This window comes from Erythranthe guttata, chromosome 3 (genome assembly GCF_056151865.1).
Source record: "Erythranthe guttata isolate IM_541 chromosome 3, IM_541, whole genome shotgun sequence".
Classification (NCBI taxonomy): Eukaryota; Viridiplantae; Streptophyta; class Magnoliopsida; order Lamiales; family Phrymaceae; genus Erythranthe; species Erythranthe guttata.
In genome coordinates, this window is record NC_142535.1 from 5,196,169 (window position 1) to 5,218,270 (window position 22,102).

Genomic DNA, 22,102 nt, shown 5'->3' on the forward strand with positions numbered 1-22,102 from the left:
TCTCTCATCTCTTTCTCTTCCTCTGTGTCTCACGCCTTTCTCCCTCTCTCGAGCTTCTCTGTTTTTTTTTTCCTTTTTCTTTACTTTTTTGATAAAGTAATATTATAGAGAAGGAAAAAAAATAGGGATCTGTTTAGATTATGAGATGATTTCTTGATGGAAGAATTAAAGAGGTCAACAAAAATTCAAAAATTCAGAAATCCAAAATCTTTCACATTGTGTCTCCTGTATGTAGAACCTTCCCATCGTTTTTGTTGTTAGCAATTTCCGTTTGCAGATTGGTTTAACTTCGTTTGTTGTTTGAATTGCGTTTGATGTTGAGATTCGATTCTTCTAGTTTACAATTTGCAAGGTATGTCTTAAGTTACATGTTAGTGTTTGGTTCAAACGTGACTTTTCCGAGTACCGCAAGAGTGTATAGCTTAAAGGCCGATTCTTCGGGACGTAATTTGTAATTTAAGGATGTGTGTATATTTGGGTCAGCCAAGTTTGTGAGTTGGAAGTTACACTGGATTAGCGATTTTAAAATGAAGTCGAAATGGGATGATGTTTGTTTCGATTTGAAGAGTGAGACTTTTGGAATCGTGAAACAAGCTAGTTGTATCAAGGGTTATTACAGCCCGAGATTGGGAGTTCTCAAAGGATATCTTTGTGTGTTTTCCGGCTATTCTCCAACTATTATGTTCGACGTCTGGATTTGGAATGACTATGGGGTGGAAGATTCTAATCACGTAACCCCGTTGTCTGTTTTGCCAAGTGGCGAAGTTCTGTTTACGTACGAATCGGATTTTTTAATTTACAATAAGAAAGACAATTGCGTCACGCAACAACACACCGTTGACTTTGCCGTGATCGTCACGGTGAAGCGGAGATCTACACAGAAAGTTTAGTCTCATTTGTACTTGATGATTGATGGCGGTGAATATGCGAGGAAAACTTTAATGGTATGATTTGATTAAAAAGAAAGAAGCATAAAAGGAGTATAGGATTAAATGTTGTTTAATTTTCTTGTATTTTTCTTTTTCAAAATTCAAATCCATGCAAGTTACAAATAGGGAAAGTAGGTGACATGCATGATTCGAACCCTAGTGTTTTACTATAACAGTAAATGTTAGGTACCAACTCTTCATAATCGGATAATACTAAGATGGTTGGTGGTAATTTTACTGTAGTTCACTTTTTTTATTTTTCTTTTTCAAAATTCAAATCCATGCAAGTTACAAATAGGGAAAGTAGGTGACATGCATGATTCGAACCCTAGTCTTTTACTATAACAGTAAATGTTAGGTACCAACTCTTAATAATCGGATAGGGTAAATTACAAACACCCCCCTGAGGTATGGTCAAATTACAAAAAAACCCCTCTTGTTTGGATAATTACATCTACCCCCCCTCAACTATGATTTTTTCTTACACCTCCACCCTTATGGTGCCAAATTCAACATAATCATCTAGATTCCGTGAAATGTGCTCTAGTTTGTACTCGTTTTGTGTAAAAATACAGTTTCCGATGCACCACAAACTGATATATACAAGCTAAAAATCACATATTATGATCATCTTGCTTCTTAATGTAGAGTTTGAATGGGATAAAATGGGTACAAAAGTGATAATATTCCATATAATCTCGAAGATTCCACTAAATTTGAGGAGTTGAGGGGGTGGTTGTAATTATCCAAACAAGAGGGGTGTTTTTGTAATTTCACCATACCTCAAGGGGGTGTTTGTAATTTACCCTAATCGGATAATACTAAGATGGTTGGTGGTAATTTTACTGTCGTTCACTTTTGTTATTTTGTTTGATTTGTTGACAAGTCAACGTAATTATATTGAGTTAATTGCAAATACCACCCCTGTGAAATCTCTAATTGTCAAATAACCCCCTGTCAAAAAAATATTCACACATGCCCCCTGAGTAATAAAAGTCAAGGCATCGAGACCCCTCCGAGCAAATCGTGTCTCTCACGCACTGCTAGTGCGAACTTTCTTCCTTTTTGCGTGTGAAATGTCAGAAACACCCCCAAATCAAAAATAAGAAATAAAAAAATTGCCCAACTCTCACCTTCTTCGCGTTCCTCAGAGCAGCAGAACAGAACATGGGAAGTTTGATTTCTTACAAATCAAACACCACCACCTCTGTTCCGCCGTCACACCACCACCACCCACAAACGCATAAGGAAATTCAATTGGCAACTCACGATCTATTATAATTCCATCTCCGCCAGCATTATTTTGATGATTTTAATTTTTTCTATCACACAAGTTGATTTCTTTACAAGAGGAATCAATTCATGGAATCATTTTGTTCAGATTTGTTAGTCTAATATGAATTTTTTGGGCTACGTTAGTGGGGTTTTTTTCTTGGTTTTGGGAGCTTGGGAGACTCCCCTTTTCCTTCGCCGCCTGTGAGGGTTGAATTCCGGCGAGAGGCTTGGCCCAGAAGACGAGGATTTCGGCTTGTTCTTCATATATTTGGCCGTTGGTGGCAGCGCATTTACTACTGAAGCAGCTCCTCTCAGCGGAAGAAGACGGGAGCAGCGGCGGCGGACGGAAATTGAGGTCGTCGGCGTCGTCGGAGGGCCTTTTTTTGCCGAGCTATTATTCATTATTATTATTATTATTATTATTATTATTATTATTATTATTATTATTATTATTATTATTATTATTATTATTATTATTATTATTATTATTATTATTATTATTATTATTATTATTATTATTATTATTATTATTATTATTATTATTATTATTATTATTATTATTATTATTATTATTATTATTATTATTATTATTATTATTATTATTATTATTATTATTATTATTATTATTATTATTATTATTATTATTATTATTATTATTATTATTATTATTATTATTATTATTATTATTATTATTATTATTATTATTATTATTATTATTATTATTATTATTATTATTATTATTATTATTATTATTATTATTATTATTATTATTATTATTATTATTATTATTATTATTATTATTATTATTATTATTATTATTATTATTATTATTATTATTATTATTATTATTATTATTATTATTATTATTATTATTATTATTATTATTATTATTATTATTATTATTATTATTATTATTATTATTATTATTATTATTATTATTATTATTATTATTATTATTATTATTATTATTATTATTATTATTATTATTATTATTATTATTATTATTATTATTATTATTATTATTATTATTATTATTATTATTATTATTATTATTATTATTATTATTATTATTATTATTATTATTATTATTATTATTATTATTATTATTATTATTATTATTATTATTATTATTATTATTATTATTATTATTATTATTATTATTATTATTATTATTATTATTATTATTATTATTATTCTTGTTATTCTTGTTATTATTATTATTATTATTATTATTATTATTATTATTATTATTATTATTATTATTATTATTATTATTTTTATTATTATTATTATTGTTATTATTATTATTATTATTATTATTATTATTATTATTATTATTATTATTATTATTATTATTATTATTATTATTATTATTATTATTATTATTATTATTATTATTATTATTATTATTATTTATTATTATTTATTATTATTATTATTATTATTATTATTATTATTATTATTATTATTATTATTATTATTATTATTATTATTATTATTATTATTTATTATTATTATTTATTATTATTATTATTATTATTATTATTATTATTATTATTATTATTATTATTATTATTATTATTATTATTATTATTATTATTATTATTATTATATTTTGATTTTTTTTAAATTGAAAAACAATTAAAAAATTTATAAACACTAATATGATTTACTAATTGCAGTAAAGCCCCAGGACATTCTCGTCTTTTTACGCTTGGTCAAAGATTAAAATGACAATGGGTGCAGTGTGCTTCAAAACATGTTACACAAGGGGGTATGAGTGAATTTTTTTTTTGACAGGGGGTTATTTGACATTTAGAGATTTCACAGGGGTGGTATTTGCGATTTAATCTAATTATATTACTGTCGTTGACAGTAAAATAAGTGTAAACACTTTATGTATTGAATATGCTCTTTGAGAACTATAAATAGATGATATTGTAATGGATTTAAGACACACTTGAGAATACAACAAATAATAAGAAGAAAAGTTTCTATTCTCCTTATGTTTGATTTCCCATATTATTGTTTTGCTTGAGTTTTTATTAGTAGATTTATAACATTTTATCAGCATGACTTGCTCTACCTCATTATTCGGTATTTGCATAAAATTGAAAGTCTGCATACACTAGCGGTCCTGAATGTTTGTTGGTTGAATAATTTGTATCAAATTCGGTTCTCATTCTTTTATTTGAATTTGCCTACATTTACGAGGAATATTAAAGGTCAAATCATATAATTAATTAAAGTTATGTATGCCATGAATTACTGAATGCTTCAATCATTCTAGGCATGTAAGAATTTAAAAGAAAAGAAAAATGGAAAATCATGCGTTCGTGAGCAACCTGAACGATGGAGACATTTATTTGGTGGACAATAGAACAACACACAATTTTTTGAGATCAAAAATATTTCTCGAGTTTGATATTGGCAAAGGCAAATATTAGGACAATTTCTGGTACTACCAAACTAATTGATGGCTGCGGAAGAGCTATAAAAGGAATTGAGAAGAGGAAATGAGAAGAGGAAATGGAGAAAATTTGGGAAAATTGGGGAAATTATACACGCATCAGGGAAGATGGCTAGAAGAGGAATGAAATAAGGAAGAAGATTGTTGGAAGTGGAAGGGAGATAATGAATTTGGGAAAATTAGGCTAATTTTTTTTTTTTACTTGAAAAGACAAAAAAAAAAAACCCTCGAAATCGCATGTGTCCAATTCTGGTCATTTTGGCTTGAAAATAGGCAACGTGGCACAACTTATTGAGTTTGGATGGGATCGAATTTTTATTTTTATGAGGTGGTAATCAGCAAAAACAGACAAAGTTTAGGCGGTTTAATGCTATTTACGCTAATAAAAAAATCATATGGGCATACGTTAAGAATCAGAAGATTCTTTTGCCCCATGAATGTATGTGCATTGCATGCTCACATGGAAAATTGATTATAAGACCATCTCCAATGAAAACTGGTAGTGATGCCCCAACATTTTTACAAAGATTTCAATGTGGACCATTTCACTATTTTATGGTTCTATTGGATGCATCATATAGATGGTCACATGTAAATCTATTGTCAAAAAGTATTGTTGCTTTTGATAGAGTTTTTGGTCAAATTATAAGATTAAGATCTCAATTTCCTGATTATCCTATTATGACTATTCATCTTGATAATACCGTGAACTTTCATCTAAGCCTTTATATTGAACATTCACTTGCACATGTACGACTTAAAATGGACTTGCAGAGTATTTTTTTAAGAGATTGCAATTGATTGCTAGACCATTGCTTTTACGGTCTAATTTACTCACTTCCGTTTGAGGACATGCAATATTACATGTTGTTTCATTGGTCCAGATTAGACCAAGTCATTTCAGCAGCATTTGTTGGTTGGAATACCTACACTCAAGTGCACGTATTGTACAAGTAATATAACGGGTTTTTAAGTCCAAGTATCGATCCCACGAAGAATATTTAATTATCTAATCCTAGACGCTAAATTCTACTAATTATTATCAAGCCCACCCTACAAAGTCGAAAGTTGATTAATAAAACTAAATTGAACTAAAACAATTTAAAAATAAATTAAACAGGCAAAAACAAGAAAGCAATTAAACACGAAGATTAATTAGATAAAGCAAACCTAGGATTTTATTCTCCCCCCAATGTGATTATTAATTCCCCAATTCCTTCAATTATGCAAGTTATTAATTCGGATTACTAACCTGAGATGCTAATTTAATGATAACCCGCTTCCGCGTGTATTACGATTCTAATGTTCTAGATTAAATTATTGTATTCCTACGCAATTAGATCTCGAAAACAACATTAATCATAAATCTCAATAATGGCTACCTAAGAGGCTAATTATATTCCTAAGATAGCATAACGAAGGTTCTGCTACCAAAGTTCTAATTATTAACCCGATCTTCCGATTCATGCGATTAACAATAACATAAAAGCACATAAAATGGCAGTTTTATGCACTTAATAAAATAAGTAGAAGAAATAATTTGGAATTAAAACTACATTATGTAAGTTGTGAGAGGGCTATCTCAAACAAAATCTAATATAAAATACCTAATAGTTTTGATGATACAAGTGTAGTAATTGGAATTTTTTTTATTGAATTTTTAGAATTATTTTGAATATTAAAATTATATTGGAAATCAAAATCTCATATGTAGATTATAATTCTGATAAAAAAAAAGGACGGACAAATATGAAATTTTGGAACGAATAACATTGAATAAGAAAATAAAATTAAATCGAAACCAACATAATTCGATTTTTTTGTTCCAATCTTTTGTTGAATCCTTCGGCTAGAGAGTGCAATCTATTGCCAACCATCTATACTGATTAGTGATTACAATCCTAAAAAGATAGGATAAATTACAATCACCTCCCTGAAATAAAGTGTAATTACAAAAAAGCCCATTTCTTTGAGAAATTGCATTTAGTCCCTTGCAGTTTGTAAATTCTTACATGCGTTCCTTATAAAATGGTGCTAATGCAAGGAATCTACAAATTACAGGAGTTGAATATAATCATGGAACATTGAGGAATTTTTTCGTAAATAGACTTTACATCGGAGGGTTTTATGGGTTTACGGGTGTGTTTAGCGGAACGATGTATAATATAAAGAAGGCTGATTCTTGGTTAGGTATTGTGTTGTTTAAGGTTGGGTTTCCGTACGCGTGATGATTCGAAATTTTTTGAAGCGGGGAAGTTTGTAAATGGGAAGCTTCACTAGATAAGTAATAAGCTTGGAATGAAATTGAAATCGGACATTGTTTGTTTCGAGTTTCGACAGAGTTTTGAAATTGTGGAACAACCTAGATGTTTGGAGGGTTCTAATTTTTGCCCGAGATTGGGAGTTTTAAAAGGATGTTTTGTGTCTGTTTTGATGATATGATTGATAAGATATTGAGTGAATTTGAGCTAGGTGCATGGAATGAAATTTTACTACAAATACATTTTTCCTTTTACTTTTATTTCAAATAAACCCACAAAAATATAAATTCTCAAAATAGCTTTACATATATCTTTTTTAGATAAGCCCAACCTACCCATATCCCATCCCACCCGACCCGACCTGACCCGGTCTAACCCGACCTTTTCTTTTCAGTTATTATTATTATTATTATTCCTTTTTAATATCTTTGCGGCGGTGGCCTGGGTCATCGGAGACCCGGTTAACTGACTCAACATTAGTTAAATTCAAAATTAGTTAACTTTTCAATTTTTTTTCTTTTAATTTTTTTCCTGATAGTGGGTCTTTGGAGCTCAGGTTAGCTGACTCAACATGAGTTAACTTCAACATTACATTCAGCTAATCGTAGCCTAAATATTCGCCGCTGAAAAAATGAGTTTAAAGGAAAAATAAATAAAAAGTCGAATGCCAGCTAATGCGAACGCAACTAATGCATAGTTAGCTATAATTAGAGCTCTGACATCCCGTTGCCGGAAAAATAAGAAATAGGTAAAAGAAAAAAAGTTAGACGTCGGTTGAAGTCAACTAATGCTTAACTAATCGAAGCTAAAACATTTTTGCACAAAACGAGTACAAACTAGCGAATATCCCACGGAATCTAGAAGATTATGTTCAATTTGACACCATAAGGGCAACATGTAATAAGATTCATAGTTGAGGGGGTGATTGTAATTACCCAAAAAGAGGTTTTTTGTAATTTAACCTTTCTTTAGGGGCTGGCCGTAATTTATGTTGGAAATTTTAAGTGTTTAGACTCGATTTTTGTTGATTATTTACGTGGATTAAATATAGTTTCTCAAAATTAATTTTAATGAATGAGAAATTAATAAAATCACTTAATATAAAGTATGGAAAATAAAGAAGTGAAATGCCACCATTGGAAAAGATGGAGGTGTTTAAGCACCTATTAAATGGAATAGGTGTGTAATTAATGAGAAAAAGGTGTGATACATTTTCATGAAATTATTTTCCTAATGGTTGTGACTTGTGGTCATAACCTTTGAAAATCTATAAATAGATTCCAAAATCCACCATTTGAATCATTCATTTTTCACATGGAATTCAATACATTAATTGAATTCACTTCTTATCATAGCCTCTCATTGCATATTGTTGCAATTATAAAGTCTCATTTCTTCGTGTCTTATAAAGTCCTAAACGTCGTTTTGTTCGTCGTGTTCCAATAATTGTTGTGCTACTTTGTTGGAACTGAAATAGTTATTGTATCTTAGAGACAATTGTCGTAAACCGAAAGCACTGCACGGGGAAAATTTGTCTTAAGGAGAAAGAACCGAATTCTTGCATCGACTACTTCCTTTCGTGTCAAACTTTTGTCCAAATTTTGTTGGTTCCCATTTCGAAATACAAACCCAAATAACAATTTACCCTTATCATATATTGAGGGAAGGGAATAGTGCAGCTCGTGAAACTGTTCAACTATCTACTTGGGGTCCTTGTAGCTCTAATGTTTTTCCAAGATATTATCAACCATATTGTTTATTTGTATCCTCTAAATTTCCAAGTTGAATGACATATTTATTTAACTTCTTAAAAAGAAAAAAATATATAATATATACATGCAAAATGTATATAATATATACAGGTGAATTTGCATTTGAATTTTGAGCTAAATGATAGTGAATGAGTTGGGAATTGGGATCATTTTTAATTTATTTTAATTTGTGTTTGGTCTTCTAAAAAAAGAAACAAAATAATAATAAAAAATAAGAAAAGAAAATTGTGTTTGGTTTCCCTAATCCAAACCATAGACTGGATTCCTTGTACAACACAACAACCTCAAACCCCCCAAAACGGGAAAACAAAACCCTAATTTGGTGGCTTTCATCGTACGACAAGAACCTCGTACGGCCGAACTCATAAACCGCCGCCGCCGCCGCCGCTAATGAAGACCGGCAAGGCTGAACAAATCAGCCATCATCTTCCGGAAGAAATCTTTGAAGAAATATTGTACAGACTCCCGGTAAAATCTCTCTTGAGATTCAAGTGTGTTTCCCAATCATGGCGTTCATTGATCTCCACCAAACAATTCATCGAAACCCATCTCCAACACTCGAAAAAGATCGAATCTTTCACCGACCAAAGAATCATCTCAACCTGTTCGAAATCATCGTGTCCAGGCAGACTAAAGGCATGTTCTCTGTCCTCCTTGTTGACCGAACCGGTCACTCGCGCCTTTTCTTTCAATTTCTTTCCGATGAATAGTTCAAGAGATATAGTTATCGTCGGTTCATGCAACGGTTTGATCAGCGTTCTAGTCGACGCATGTCGGTTTTTCTTGTTGAATCCTTCGACAAGGGAGTTCAAGGAATTGCCCGACTTCTTTTCCGGAACGACATGCCCGAAGAATCTCGGTTCTATTAGTGGATATGGATTTGGATTCGCTGAGAGTAGTTGTGATTACAAGGTTTACGCCGTTTTTTCGATGACATCACCGTACGATCGAGATGTCGGTTTTCCTAGTAAATCCGTGGCGAGAGTGTATAGTTTCAAAACCGATTCTTGGGGAGTTAATGCGTTCTTCGAGGATAGATGGACAATAGGTCAAGGGAAGTTTGTGAGTGGGAAGCTTCATTGGATAAACTATTATAAAACGAAATTGAAATGGGAAATCGTTTGTTTCGATTTGACGAACGAGAGTTTCGGAACCGTGGAACGACCTAGTTATATGGAGGGTTGTTACATTCCGAGGCTCGGAGTTTTCAAGGGATGTCTTTGTATGTCTTTCGACTGCGCTCTAACCGTCGGGTTCGATATATTGATTTGGAACGAATACGGGGTGGAAGATTCGTGGTCACGATTGTTGACTATATCTTATCTATCCGTTTTTGAGAACTCTTGTTGGGTGGTCGTTCAAATAGCGATTAAATTACAGACCATAAGAAAGATTAACAAATGATACAAGAATTGAAATACCTATGGGAGTAGGGAATTAGGGATACAGATAATATCTATATAATTAAATAAAATAAAAGTAGAACAAAGAAATGAACAAATCTTGACAGATCCCAGATCTGTATTGAGAAGGGGTTGACAACGGCTACGGCTCAGTCCTCCGATCCCGAGTCCACGTCCAAGGCCCAGTCGGCGGCAGCTCCACTTCCGGTGTCAGGTTCCCTTCCTCACAAGACTCGCAGCCAAAATACCCTCACAGTCTCGGTCCCAACCCAACCCACAAAGGGTACGGTTTCCCACAGTGTATAAAACCCAAATCAGATTTTCCCTCACTCACGAAGATTTCGAGTTGCTCACAACAGAGGAATCGAAAACCAGAAGGAAGAAAGAAGGGTAGTATCACTCGTATCCCTCAGCTCTCAATATGCCAAGATTATATAGGCTCAGAGACGAGATATCGAAGGCAAGAATCATTGAAGACTTGATTCTTGCCATGGATCTCGGAGAGCAGATCAGAGAAGAAAGGAAAGAAGAGAGGCAGCGGCGGATAGAGAGAGAGAAGAGAGATTAGGGTTTGAGACTTAGCAGGAGAAGGAGAGAGTATATAAGTGAGGGATGAACGGTCCAGATCGAGTCCCGTCATCTAACGGTCAAGATTACAAGCTGCATGGGCTTAAGTGAGTTTGGGCCGACTCCTTGGAAATGGGCCGCCAGGTGGGTCATATGGCTTGGGCCCGATCAGACATTTGGGCCCCCATATTAAACTAACATTCTCCACCTGGGACCAAATGGGCCATCGGGACAAATTTGGGATGGGAGGTCATCATTGCCGTTTTAATTTTCCTGCACTCAAAAAACACAAAGTCAGTATAGTACAATGATAATCACAAAGATTAAATAATCACAGAGATTAGGGGGCAGTCACAAAGCCAGCCCAGCTAGTACATATAGGGATCAAGATTGAGAGATTAGGCTCAAGCTTTTCAAGCATGAGCGAAACTTCTCGAGTGGAAGACACTTAGTACCCATATCTGCTGGATTAAATTGTGATGGGATTTTTTCCAGCTTGATAATACCCTGTTCCACAATATTACGAATAAAATGGTATTTAATCTCAATGTGTTTAGTACGATCGTGGAAAACAGGGTTTTTACATAATTGAATTCCCGATTGGCTATCCGAGAAAACAGTGACATCCTTTTTAAGAAAACCAATTTCGCGTAGAATGCCTTTAAGCCATATAGCTTCTTTTATTGCCTCGGTGGCAGCAATGTATTCAGCCTCGGTTGTAGATAGGGCTACAATATTCTGCAGTTGCGATTTCCAACTAATGCATGATCCACACAAAGTGAAAACGTAAGAAGTTGAGGATTTCCTACTGTCTCTATCATTCGCAAAGTTGGAGTCAACATAGCCAATTAATTCAATTTCAGTTTCAGACTTAGAAAAATTTAGGCCAATATGCAAGGAATGTTTCAAATAACGAAGAAGCTATTTCAAAGCTTCCCAATGCGGCATACCTGGATTCGACATATAACGACTCAAACAACTTACCGCATAAGCTATATCAGGACGAGTGCTTACCATCAAGTACATCACAGAACCTATCGCATTGGCATAAGGGATAGTTTGCATAGAGTCAATTTCAGTTTCAGTCTTGGGGGACTGATCCTTACTTAACTGGAAATGGGCAGCTAAAGGCACGTTTGTGGTTTTAGCATTAGTCATGGCAAATTTTTCTAATATCTTTTTCACATAAGAAATTTGATTCAAGAACAGCAGATTATTATCACGATTTCGATCAATATTCATGCCCAAAATTTTCTTAGCATCTCCCAAGTATTTCATGTCAAATTGTTCACTTAGACACATTTTCACATGATCAACAGATTTCACACAAGGGCTGATTATGAGCATATCATCAACATAGATCAACAAGAAAATAGGCACAGAGCGAGTATCTTTGAAGTAAAGACAAGGGTCATAATCACTTTTCTTAAACTTCAATGAAAGCATGCAAGAATCGAATTTCTTATTCCATTGCCTAGGTGATTGTTTCAAGCCATATAAAGATTTTTTCAGCAAACACACATATTCAGGCCTTTTAGCATCTACGAAGCCCTCGGGCTGTTTCATGTAAATATGCTCATCTAACTCACCATGCAAGAAAGCAGTTTTTACATCCATTTGTTTCAATTCCCAATTAAAATGCGCAACTAATGCAAGCATAATACGAACAGTGGTAAATTTAACAACGGGGGCAAAAATTTCAGTATAATCTATACCTTCCTTTTGCGTGAAACCTTTAGCAACAAGACGAGCCTTATACCTAATGGAGTCTACCTCATCCTTAACTTTAAACAACCATTTGCAGTCTACCAAAGAGCAATTAGCAGGTTTAGGAACAAGAGTCCAAGTTTGATTAACATGCAAAGAGTTCATTTCTTCTTTCATAGCATTTAACCATTCAGCTGATTTATCAGATCTTAGAGCATCCCTAACAGTTTTAGGTTCATTACTATCTATAGATTCAAACACGTTGAAAACATGAGAAGCAAGATGAAAGCTATCAAAACGTTGTGGAGGCCTAGCATTTTCACGTCTAGGTCGATCTCTAGCAAGTTGATAATCAGACAAGTTATCCGCATTAGGCAAGTCATGTTCAACATTTTGGTCATGCAAACTTTCAAGTATTTCAGATTCAATATCAGGCAGATTTTCAGATTTAACAGTAGGCAACTCCACCTCATTTGGAGCAGCCTCTGAATTCACAGTATTATGCACAACGAGACAAGGAAAAACAGATTCATTAAAAATCACATCACGACTAATGGTAGTTTTATAGCCATGTTCCCCTTTGACCCAAAGTCTATAACCTTTAACCCCTTCAGGATAACCCAAGAAAACACATTTCACAGAACGGGGTTCAAGCTTATCACTTTTATGATGCATGAATGCAGCACAACCAAAAACACGTAAGTTGGACAAATCAACCTCTTTACCCGACCAAACACATTCAGGCAAATCACCATTTAAAGGCACAGAGGGAGATCTATTAATCAAATAGGTGGCAGTCAAAACAGCCTCACCCCAAAACATGGTTGGTAAACCCGAAGTGGCGAGCATGGCTCGAACCCTCTCTAAAAGAGTTCGATTCATACGTTCAACCACCCCGTTTTGCTGAGGGGAGTAAGGAACAGTTTTGTGCCTTTTAATACCAGATTCAGAGCACATAGCATCCATTTCTTGATTACAAAATTATGTACCGTTATCTGTCCTAAGGGTTTTTATCCGTTTTCCTGTTTGGTTTTCAATATAAACTTTCCATGTTTTGAACTTATCAACAACATCAGATTTTTGTTTTAACAGGAAGATAAACACCTTGCGAGAGAAATCATCAATTATGGACAGAAAGTAACGGTTCCCACCATGTGTCGGAACACTGGCAGGACCCCACACATCAGCATGCACATACTCAAGAATATCAGAACATTTAGAGGGATTGGGGGAAGGGGTTGGTTGAAAAGAAACATGAGTTTGCTTTCCAACGATGCAAGAATCACACATAGTAACCTCAGACACTTTATCTTTGCCAAAATAGTGATTGTTATGCAGAATGTTGAGGCCTTTATTACTAATATGACCTAGTCTATTATGCCACAGAATAGAATGATCACTTTGGACAGCATTCACAGAAGCATATGATTCAGAATGACATACATACATATTTTGCATTCTCATGGCCTTAAAACATAGCAGATTACCCCTCATAATTTTCATGCAACCATTACCCCAACCACCATGAAACCCATCATCTTCTAAGATAGCACATGAAATCAGATTTTCACTCAAATTAGGAACATGCCGCACGTTTTGCAAAGTTAACACATAACCAGTTTCAAACTTTAAGCAAACAGTTCCAATTCCATGAACTTGGCGTTTTGTGCCATCAGCCATAGTCACATTGCAATTATTCAATGGTTCATATTGTGAGAAAACATGTTTCATAGGAGTCATATGATGTGAGCATGCATAATCTAAAAGCCAATCATTTTCACCAAGAGATGATAGCACAGAATTCACACAAGCATGTTCACCAACCATAAACACATCACCAAGATTATTATCAGAAACATGATTAGCATGCTGATCATTAGAGTGCTTATTAGGCTTAGTACAGTTCTGAGCATAATGACCAGGTTCACCACAATTATAGCACTTACGATTACTAACACGAGTTTTCGACTTACTCCTGCCCCTGCCCTTTTTCTTTTGAAAATTGTTTTGATGAGAACTATTTTGAAAAACATTTTGGTTAGTGGAGGAAGGCTTATTTGAAAAACGGTTTTGTTGCCTTCCTCTCACAAAGTTCACCTCACCAAAACTTTTATTGCTTTTGTTAACTCTCAAATCCAGTTCTTTGCTCTTTAAACCGTTTATGACAGTGTCAAGAGAAATATTATCCCTGCCATATTTAATAGCAGATTTCAAATCATTGTAAGAATCAGGGATTGCATTTAACAAAACAATGGGAGTATAGTTATCAATACTTTTGTCTCCCGTCAGTTTAATATCCTGAACTAATCTGGTAAACTGATCTATGTTCTCATCAATATCTTTGGTTAGATCCAATTTGAATCTAAAAAAATTTTCGAGTAAAAATAGTTTTGAGGGCAGAGAAGTTTCAGTGTACAGCTCATCTAATTTATCCCAAAGACCTTTAGCAGAATCATGCATACCTACCTTTCTAATCACAGAGTCAGAAAGATTCAATATAATGGCAGAGTAAGCAAGTTCATCAAGTTCTGTTTTCTTAGCAGCACTAGTGTCAGCAGCATAAGATTTATCAAGAGCCACATAGCATCTTTGTTGAATTAGCACACCTTTCATTTTCTGTTTCCAAATAGAAAAATCACCCTTACCATCGAAAGGTGCCATAGTATAAGCAGACATAGCAGACATAGTAATTTCAGCACAAAGCAAGATATTAGACCAATTTTTCACTATAGACCAAAATTGGGATAGATGCATATGCAACAAGGATAGGTAGTCTTGGAGACCCTCCCTCACAGGATTCCAGACACTTGCGGTCCGGTCAAGTGAGGTCGAGCATCCAAGTTATACCACCCTTTAATATTTATATATATAAGTGAGCAGATTATATATGCAGCGGAAGAACAAGATTCACACAGAAATAAGAGTGGCACACAGACCACAACAGAAAACACACAGTGTGGCACACAGACCACGAATCACACAAAGTGGCTCACAGTCCACAGAATCGAAAAAGTTAAGGCAGTACCAATCACAGCAGAAAATTAAATCCCAACCATAGGGGGTTTAGGGTACAATACCTGAGCGGAATCCGGTTGGATTTCCGTACGCCCTATTTGAACGAGCACCACCCAACTTGACGATGCTCTGGTACCACTGTTGGGTGGTCGTTCAAATAGAGATTAAATTACAGACCATAAGAAAGATTAACAAATGATACAAGAATTGAAATACCTATGGGAGTAGGGAATTAGGGATACAGATAATATCTATATAATTAAATAAAATAAAAGTAGAACAAAGAAATGAACAAATCTTGACAGATCCCAGATCTGTATTGAGAAGAGGTTGACAACGGCTACGGCTCAGTCCTCCGATCCCGAGTCCACGTCCAAGGCCCAGTCGGCGGCAGCTCCACTTCCGGTGTCAGGTTCCCTTCCTCACAAGACTCGCAGCCAAAATACCCTCACAGTCTCGGTCCCAACCCAACCCACAAAGGGTACGGTTTCCCACAGTGTATAAAACCCAAATCAGATTTTCCCTCACTCACGAAGATTTCGAGTTGCTCACAACAGAGGAATCGAAAACCAGAAGGAAGAAAGAAGGGTAGTATCACTCGTATCCCTCATCTCTCAATATGCCAAGATTATATAGGCTCAGAGACGAGATATCGAAGGCAAGAATCATTGAAGACTTGATTCTTGCCATGGATCTCGGAGAGCAGATCGGAGAAGAAAGGAAAGAAGAGAGGCAGCGGCGGATAGAGAGAGAGAAGAGAGATTAGGGTTTGAGACTTAGCAGGAGAAGGAGAGAGTATATAAGTGAGGGATGAACGGTCCAGATCGAGTCCCGTCATCCAACGGTCAAGATTACAAGCTGCATGGGCTTAAGTGAGGATGGGCCGACTCCTTGGAAATGGGCCGCCAGGTGGGTCATATGGCTTGGGCCCGATCAGACATTTGGGCCCCCATATTAAACTAACAACTCTTCATTCACGAGAATGTTTAATCGCGTAACCCTGTTGTTTCTTTTGCCAAGTGACGAGATTTTGTTTACATCCGGATCGGATTTTTTGATTTACAATAAGAAAGACGGGTGTGTTGGGCAACGACACGCAATTGACTTTGACCGTGATCGTGTTCGTGAAACGGAGGTCTACACAGAAAGTTTAGTCTCACTTGTACCGGATAATATTGCTTTCTTTTAAAGTTGTTTCTGCTTAGAATCCATAGGTTACTGTTTATTAAAATTAGTCATTTTTTTTAATCATAATTTTTTGCTAAGAGAAGATGTTTCTATGGCTCCATTAAATTTTCCATTTGTGTTTGTGAGATATTGATTTTCAGTAAGGGTATTCACATCATTACCTATTTATTACTTATTTTTTTATTGCGGTGGTATTGAAGTAAGAAAGAATTGGCCTTTATTTTAGCCGCCCCTTTATATATAAGATAATAGTCGGTCCTAGGTATTACTTATTACTTATTTTTTAGTAGGATTTATGGACATCCTTCCTCGTATAAAAAACAAGCCCATTCTTCTTCGTACAAAACAAAACCGAAAAGTTGAGAGAAAAGTAGAAGCCGATGCAAAGATGTAACAACCTAAATATTTGGAGGGTTCGCTTTGCCTCAGATTGGGAGTTCTTAGAGGGATGTCTTCGTGCGTGTTTCGAATATCCTGAAAATGTTACTATTGGGTTAGATATCGGGAATTGGAATGAGTATGGCGTGTAAGTCTTGGGCTAAATATGTCACTGTTTCTTATCTATCCGACACTCGGAGGTGTTTATCAAGAATTTCTGATTATTACTTTACCCCGTTGTGTATCTTGCCAAATGACGAGGTTCAATTTGTGTACCGACTGTATGTTTTTGTTTAGAATCCAAAAGACAACTGCTTTAGGAAATGGAACATAGTTGACTTCGATTGTTTTGGTGAAGCGCAAGACTAAACAAAAGGTTTAGATGGTGTTTGCAAAATCTTAATTAAAAACAAAAGTCACTGATCGTGAGTTAAGTTGGGATGAAGTGTTTATTTGTAAAAGTTTGAGATGTTTGCAATTCAGGAGGAAAATCAACTAATATATACAAAAAACATGTGCAAGGGTAATGTAGCTTCTGAATTTGCTACAAGGGGGTATATGTAGTCATAGTCTTCGAGTTGCTATAGCAATATTTTCATTCTGATTTGATATGATATGTTATAGCCAAATCGGCTTATTTTAAGAGAAGCACAAACAAAAATTTGTTTGATAAAAAAGTCCTTCTCACTAGACAATTGGTAAGGGTATACGAGGATAAATAGGTAATATCGTATTATTTAATAATAATAGAAATTATCAAACATCAACATCTATTTGTATCTTATACGGTTATACAAGGATAGTTATTGGGTAGTATCATTAATATTCATTCATTAATAATAAAATAACAATAAAATAATATTAATAACAATATAATAATAATAATAATAATAATAATAATAATAATAATAATAATAATAATAATAATAATAATAATAATAATAATAATAATAATAATAATAATAATAATAATAATAATAATAATAATAATAATAATAATAATAATAATAATAATAATAATAATAATAATAATAATAATAATAATAATAATAATAATAATAATAATAATAATAATAATAATAATAATAATAATAATAATAATAATAATAATAATAATAATAATAATAATAATAATAATAATAATAATAATAATAATAATAATAATAATAATAATAATAATAATAATAATAATAATAATAATAATAATAATAATAATAATAATAATAATAATAATAATAATAATAATAATAATAATAATAATAATAATAATAATAATAAATAATAATAATAATAATAATAATAATAATAATAATAATAATAATAATAATAATAATAATAATAATAATAATAATAATAATAATAATAATAATAATAATAATAATAATAATAATAATAATAATAATAATAATAATAATAATAATAATAATAATAATAATAATAATAATAATAATAATAATAATAATAATAATAATAATAATAATAATAATAATAATAATAATAATAATAATAATAATAATAATAATAATAATAATAATAATAATAATAATAATAATAATAATAATAATAATAATAATAATAATAATAGTATCAATAATAATAATAATAAGTATTAAATAATATAGTAAATAATAATTAAAAAAAATTTAATGATAATAATTTCTAAACACTAATATTTATGTATAACCGATATAATTCTTCCATATTAATTTCAAAGAAACATTTCAATACCATCTTTTATGAAATATATTATGCATAGTATAAACCTTTCGTATTTTGGCCAGGGCAAAAAAAGACGGCTCTCCAGATTGTATACTACTAAAAAATAATGCTCAATTGCTACATAAAGACGTTACTGCATCAGTGTTACACGTAAATGGATTAAATAAGCAAAAAAATATTTACTATATATACATTCTTTAGTAAAGTGTGTTCACAAAAAATCCAGGTATGTACTGTGCTAATTTTTTTTTTTTTTCCTTTTACATGTAAAATTTAAGCATTAGTTAAAAGTGGCAAACATGATAGTATATGTTGAAACTGGAATTTAAGGATCTAAAAAGACGAAAACTTAAAAGTCGTAATCTTTGCAGAGCTGCTAAGGTGATTTAGGTGTGTGATCGTGATTTACTGATTTCCTGTAAAAAAAAGATCATGTATCCGCCTTTAAAACATTGGATTTTTTCAAACATCGACTCTCGAAAAACTCAAGCACAAGGCATATCCTGAACAAATCCATATTTGAGACGGTATTCCATATACGTCACATATTAATTAAGCCCTAAAAAAATATTTTTCATGAAAAGAAATAGGCTGTATATATTTATATTTTAACAATAAACTAACATTAAATGGTTTGATCGAAAATAACATTTTCCTTAGTAGTTTAATGTACATGCTTTCGTTGGATCATTCATGTAAATAGAAATATTTTATTTGCGTAAATAAGATTATGAGTTAAATTTAATGTTTTCTTCACGAGAAAATTGGCTAACAATCCGCCTGAATATTTTGAATTTTCTTAAAGTCCTTCGAGGCAGCTTAGTCGGACAGTTAGAGTGAAAATAGAAAACTTAGTTGGAGAGTTTAGACTGAAAATAGACAGTTTAGGCTGAAAAATGGACATTTTAGTTGAAAATTTTGTACTGAAAATAGACACTTAAATGAAAATCATTTTTCCAATGATGTTGTGGCGGACTATATGTGGTCGGCTGCCAGGGGGCGGTAAGGAGAAGCGGAAGAGTGGAAAAATTGCATTTTTTTTAGTGGATGTGATTTTGAGGACATATGAGTTGGAGGATGATAATATATTTACAGTTTAAGATAACTATTTTCTATCTAATTTCTCTAACTAAGCTACCTGATTGACGTTTGGCGAAATTCGATAATACGATGCTCTTGATTTTGAAAAAGGTATTACTACACATAGGTGTTTAGAAAATTGCCCAATTCTTAATATTTTTTATATGTAATATATTAAATATAATCATAATATATGTCTCACAAGCATTTTAGAAAGTTTTGAATTGCAAGATAGCATGTTGTAAAATATTTGCTCGGACAGTGGCATGAGATTTGAAGTGGAAAATTTGATTCATTTCATTTTGCAGGTGGTTTATGGTCATAGCATGAAATGTGAAATCTGGAATTTTTAAACTAAAATCTCATGTTGAATTTACACTATTTACTTACGATATGTTAAAATTGTAATATTATATTAGGACAATATAAAAAATAAAGAATTAACTAGACACGTGCAACGCACGTGCACTTGCCTAGTAAAAAAAAAAGCTCATAGTTTATTTCAAAAACAATTTAGCAAACACCACCTTAATCTCACATATACATAAATAACTATAGTTTGCCAAAAGTGATTTTTCATGGAATGATGTTGTTTTGTTCCCTCCGCCCCCCATTTCAAGTCAAGGTTAACGTAGATGCCTCTGGGAAAGGGAAAGTTTGCGCGGGTGGTGGATTTTTCGGAGCCATGCATGGTGTTTCCTTTATTCGCGGTTTCTTGAAGTTCTACGGGCAAGGCACACATATTTTCGCAGAAGCGCGTGCTATTTTAGATGGTTTATGAATATGTCAGGAGATGGGTTTTGCACAGGTTATTGTGGAGTCGGGTTCTAAATTGGTTATTGATATGATTCATCATAAATCCGTAGCAGCTTGGGATTGATTTTATATCATTGGAGGCATTCGAAGATTGCTCAACGAAGATGATTGCAAGTGGTGCATACTTATCGTGAGGGGAACATGGTATGGTGGCAGATGAATTAGCCTAAATCGGCACAAGATCACAAAGAGATGAATCAATATACAGTGATAGCGGATTTGCCTAGTCGTATTAGATCGTTATTAGTCCTAGGAACTCCTCGGTTTCGTAAAGCGTCACGTTGCAAACGAATTTTGCAATTCCAGCACTCTTATAATTCACATTTTGGGCCTTGGTGGGAGTCATCTTGACAATATCAGCACTTGTAGTTTATCTAGAATAGCTCTTTTTAGTTTGTTTCTTTTCCTCCCCTATTTGGGGTTTTGTTGTAGTAAAATAGTTACGTTTTCTCTGACTTTTTATTGCCATTGTAGGGACGCTCTTTTTCCTTATATAGGCCCGCGAGGTTTTATTGATGCCCCAATTTTTTTAAGACAGAAATAATAAAGCTTTTTTGGAAAAAAGAAAAAGTTAAATATTATTTTGTTTATTAGATTGAATAACTTACACTAGTTTGCCCAATAGTGGATTTCCCATTGATAAAGTTGATTTGATGAAATAACATTCTTAGTAGTACTTGGAGTAATTTGAGGTTTCAAGTTTGTGAATTAAAAAGGTATTGGAGACCAATTTTATATGTTTTCCTAGTTTTTAAGTGTTTTCAAAATTAATTTTAGTTTTGCTTCATCTAAAATAAGTTGTTTTAAGATATATCTCAAAAGTATGTATGAGCCTATAGGTAGCTTATTGTTTATTTTTACTTTTATTTATTTTTATATGTTATGTATATATATTTATTTTAAAGCACTTTTGCCAATAACTATCAATTGTTTTGTACATTCATAAGTAACCTAATTATTTTTATCTGAACTTTTTTATTTGGATATTTTAAACATTTCACTGGAATAAGCTAATATTAACTGCTTAACATTGCTTTTCAAAAGTTTTTCATATATCTTGAAATTAATATTTATACTAACTGAGGTTTTTAGTTCGTCACTAAGTCATATATACAATTAAATCTCTATAAATTAATACAACCAAGACAAGTAAAATTCTATTAATTTACCGAAATAATAAATTATCGAACTAATAATTTAATATGTTTACAACGAAATACGGACCGGAAAAAAAATATTATTTAAACAAGATTGTTAATGTATTCATGTATTTTACATATGATTGAGTCTTTGGGTTTCCGAAACAGCGTAAAAGAGAAATGCTTTGAGTCATTGCTATTTGACTCGGACCTGTTCTAAAGGTTCTACTGTATTTCTACCAAAAGAGTCTTGAAATTGTAGAGAGAGAAACAATATATGTTAACGACACACTTAAATGTGGCCGGCATATAGAAGTTTCATGAATACACTTTTCATGTTGTAGATCTGCTCATTTTTCTTTCCTTTAGTGATTTAAAGTGCA

The 22,102-nt window shown here is 32.6% G+C and overlaps 1 protein-coding gene across 1 annotated transcript; it reads left to right on the forward strand.

The window, feature by feature from the left end:
- The first annotated feature begins 9,067 nt into the window (after positions 1–9,067).
- LOC105973902 (F-box/kelch-repeat protein At3g23880) lies at positions 9,068–10,111 on the forward strand. The gene has a single exon (XM_088815138.1). It carries the CDS (start codon positions 9,098–9,100, stop codon positions 10,109–10,111), a length of 1,014 nt encoding a protein of 337 aa, XP_088671264.1. The 5' UTR covers positions 9,068–9,097.
- The last annotated feature ends 11,991 nt before the right edge of the window (positions 10,112–22,102 follow it).

Bases quoted from the DNA above. Each gene is read 5' to 3' on its own strand.
- LOC105973902 (XM_088815138.1), top strand. From the start codon at position 9,098: ATGAAGACCGGCAAGGCTGAACAAATCAGCCATCATCTTCCGGAAGAA.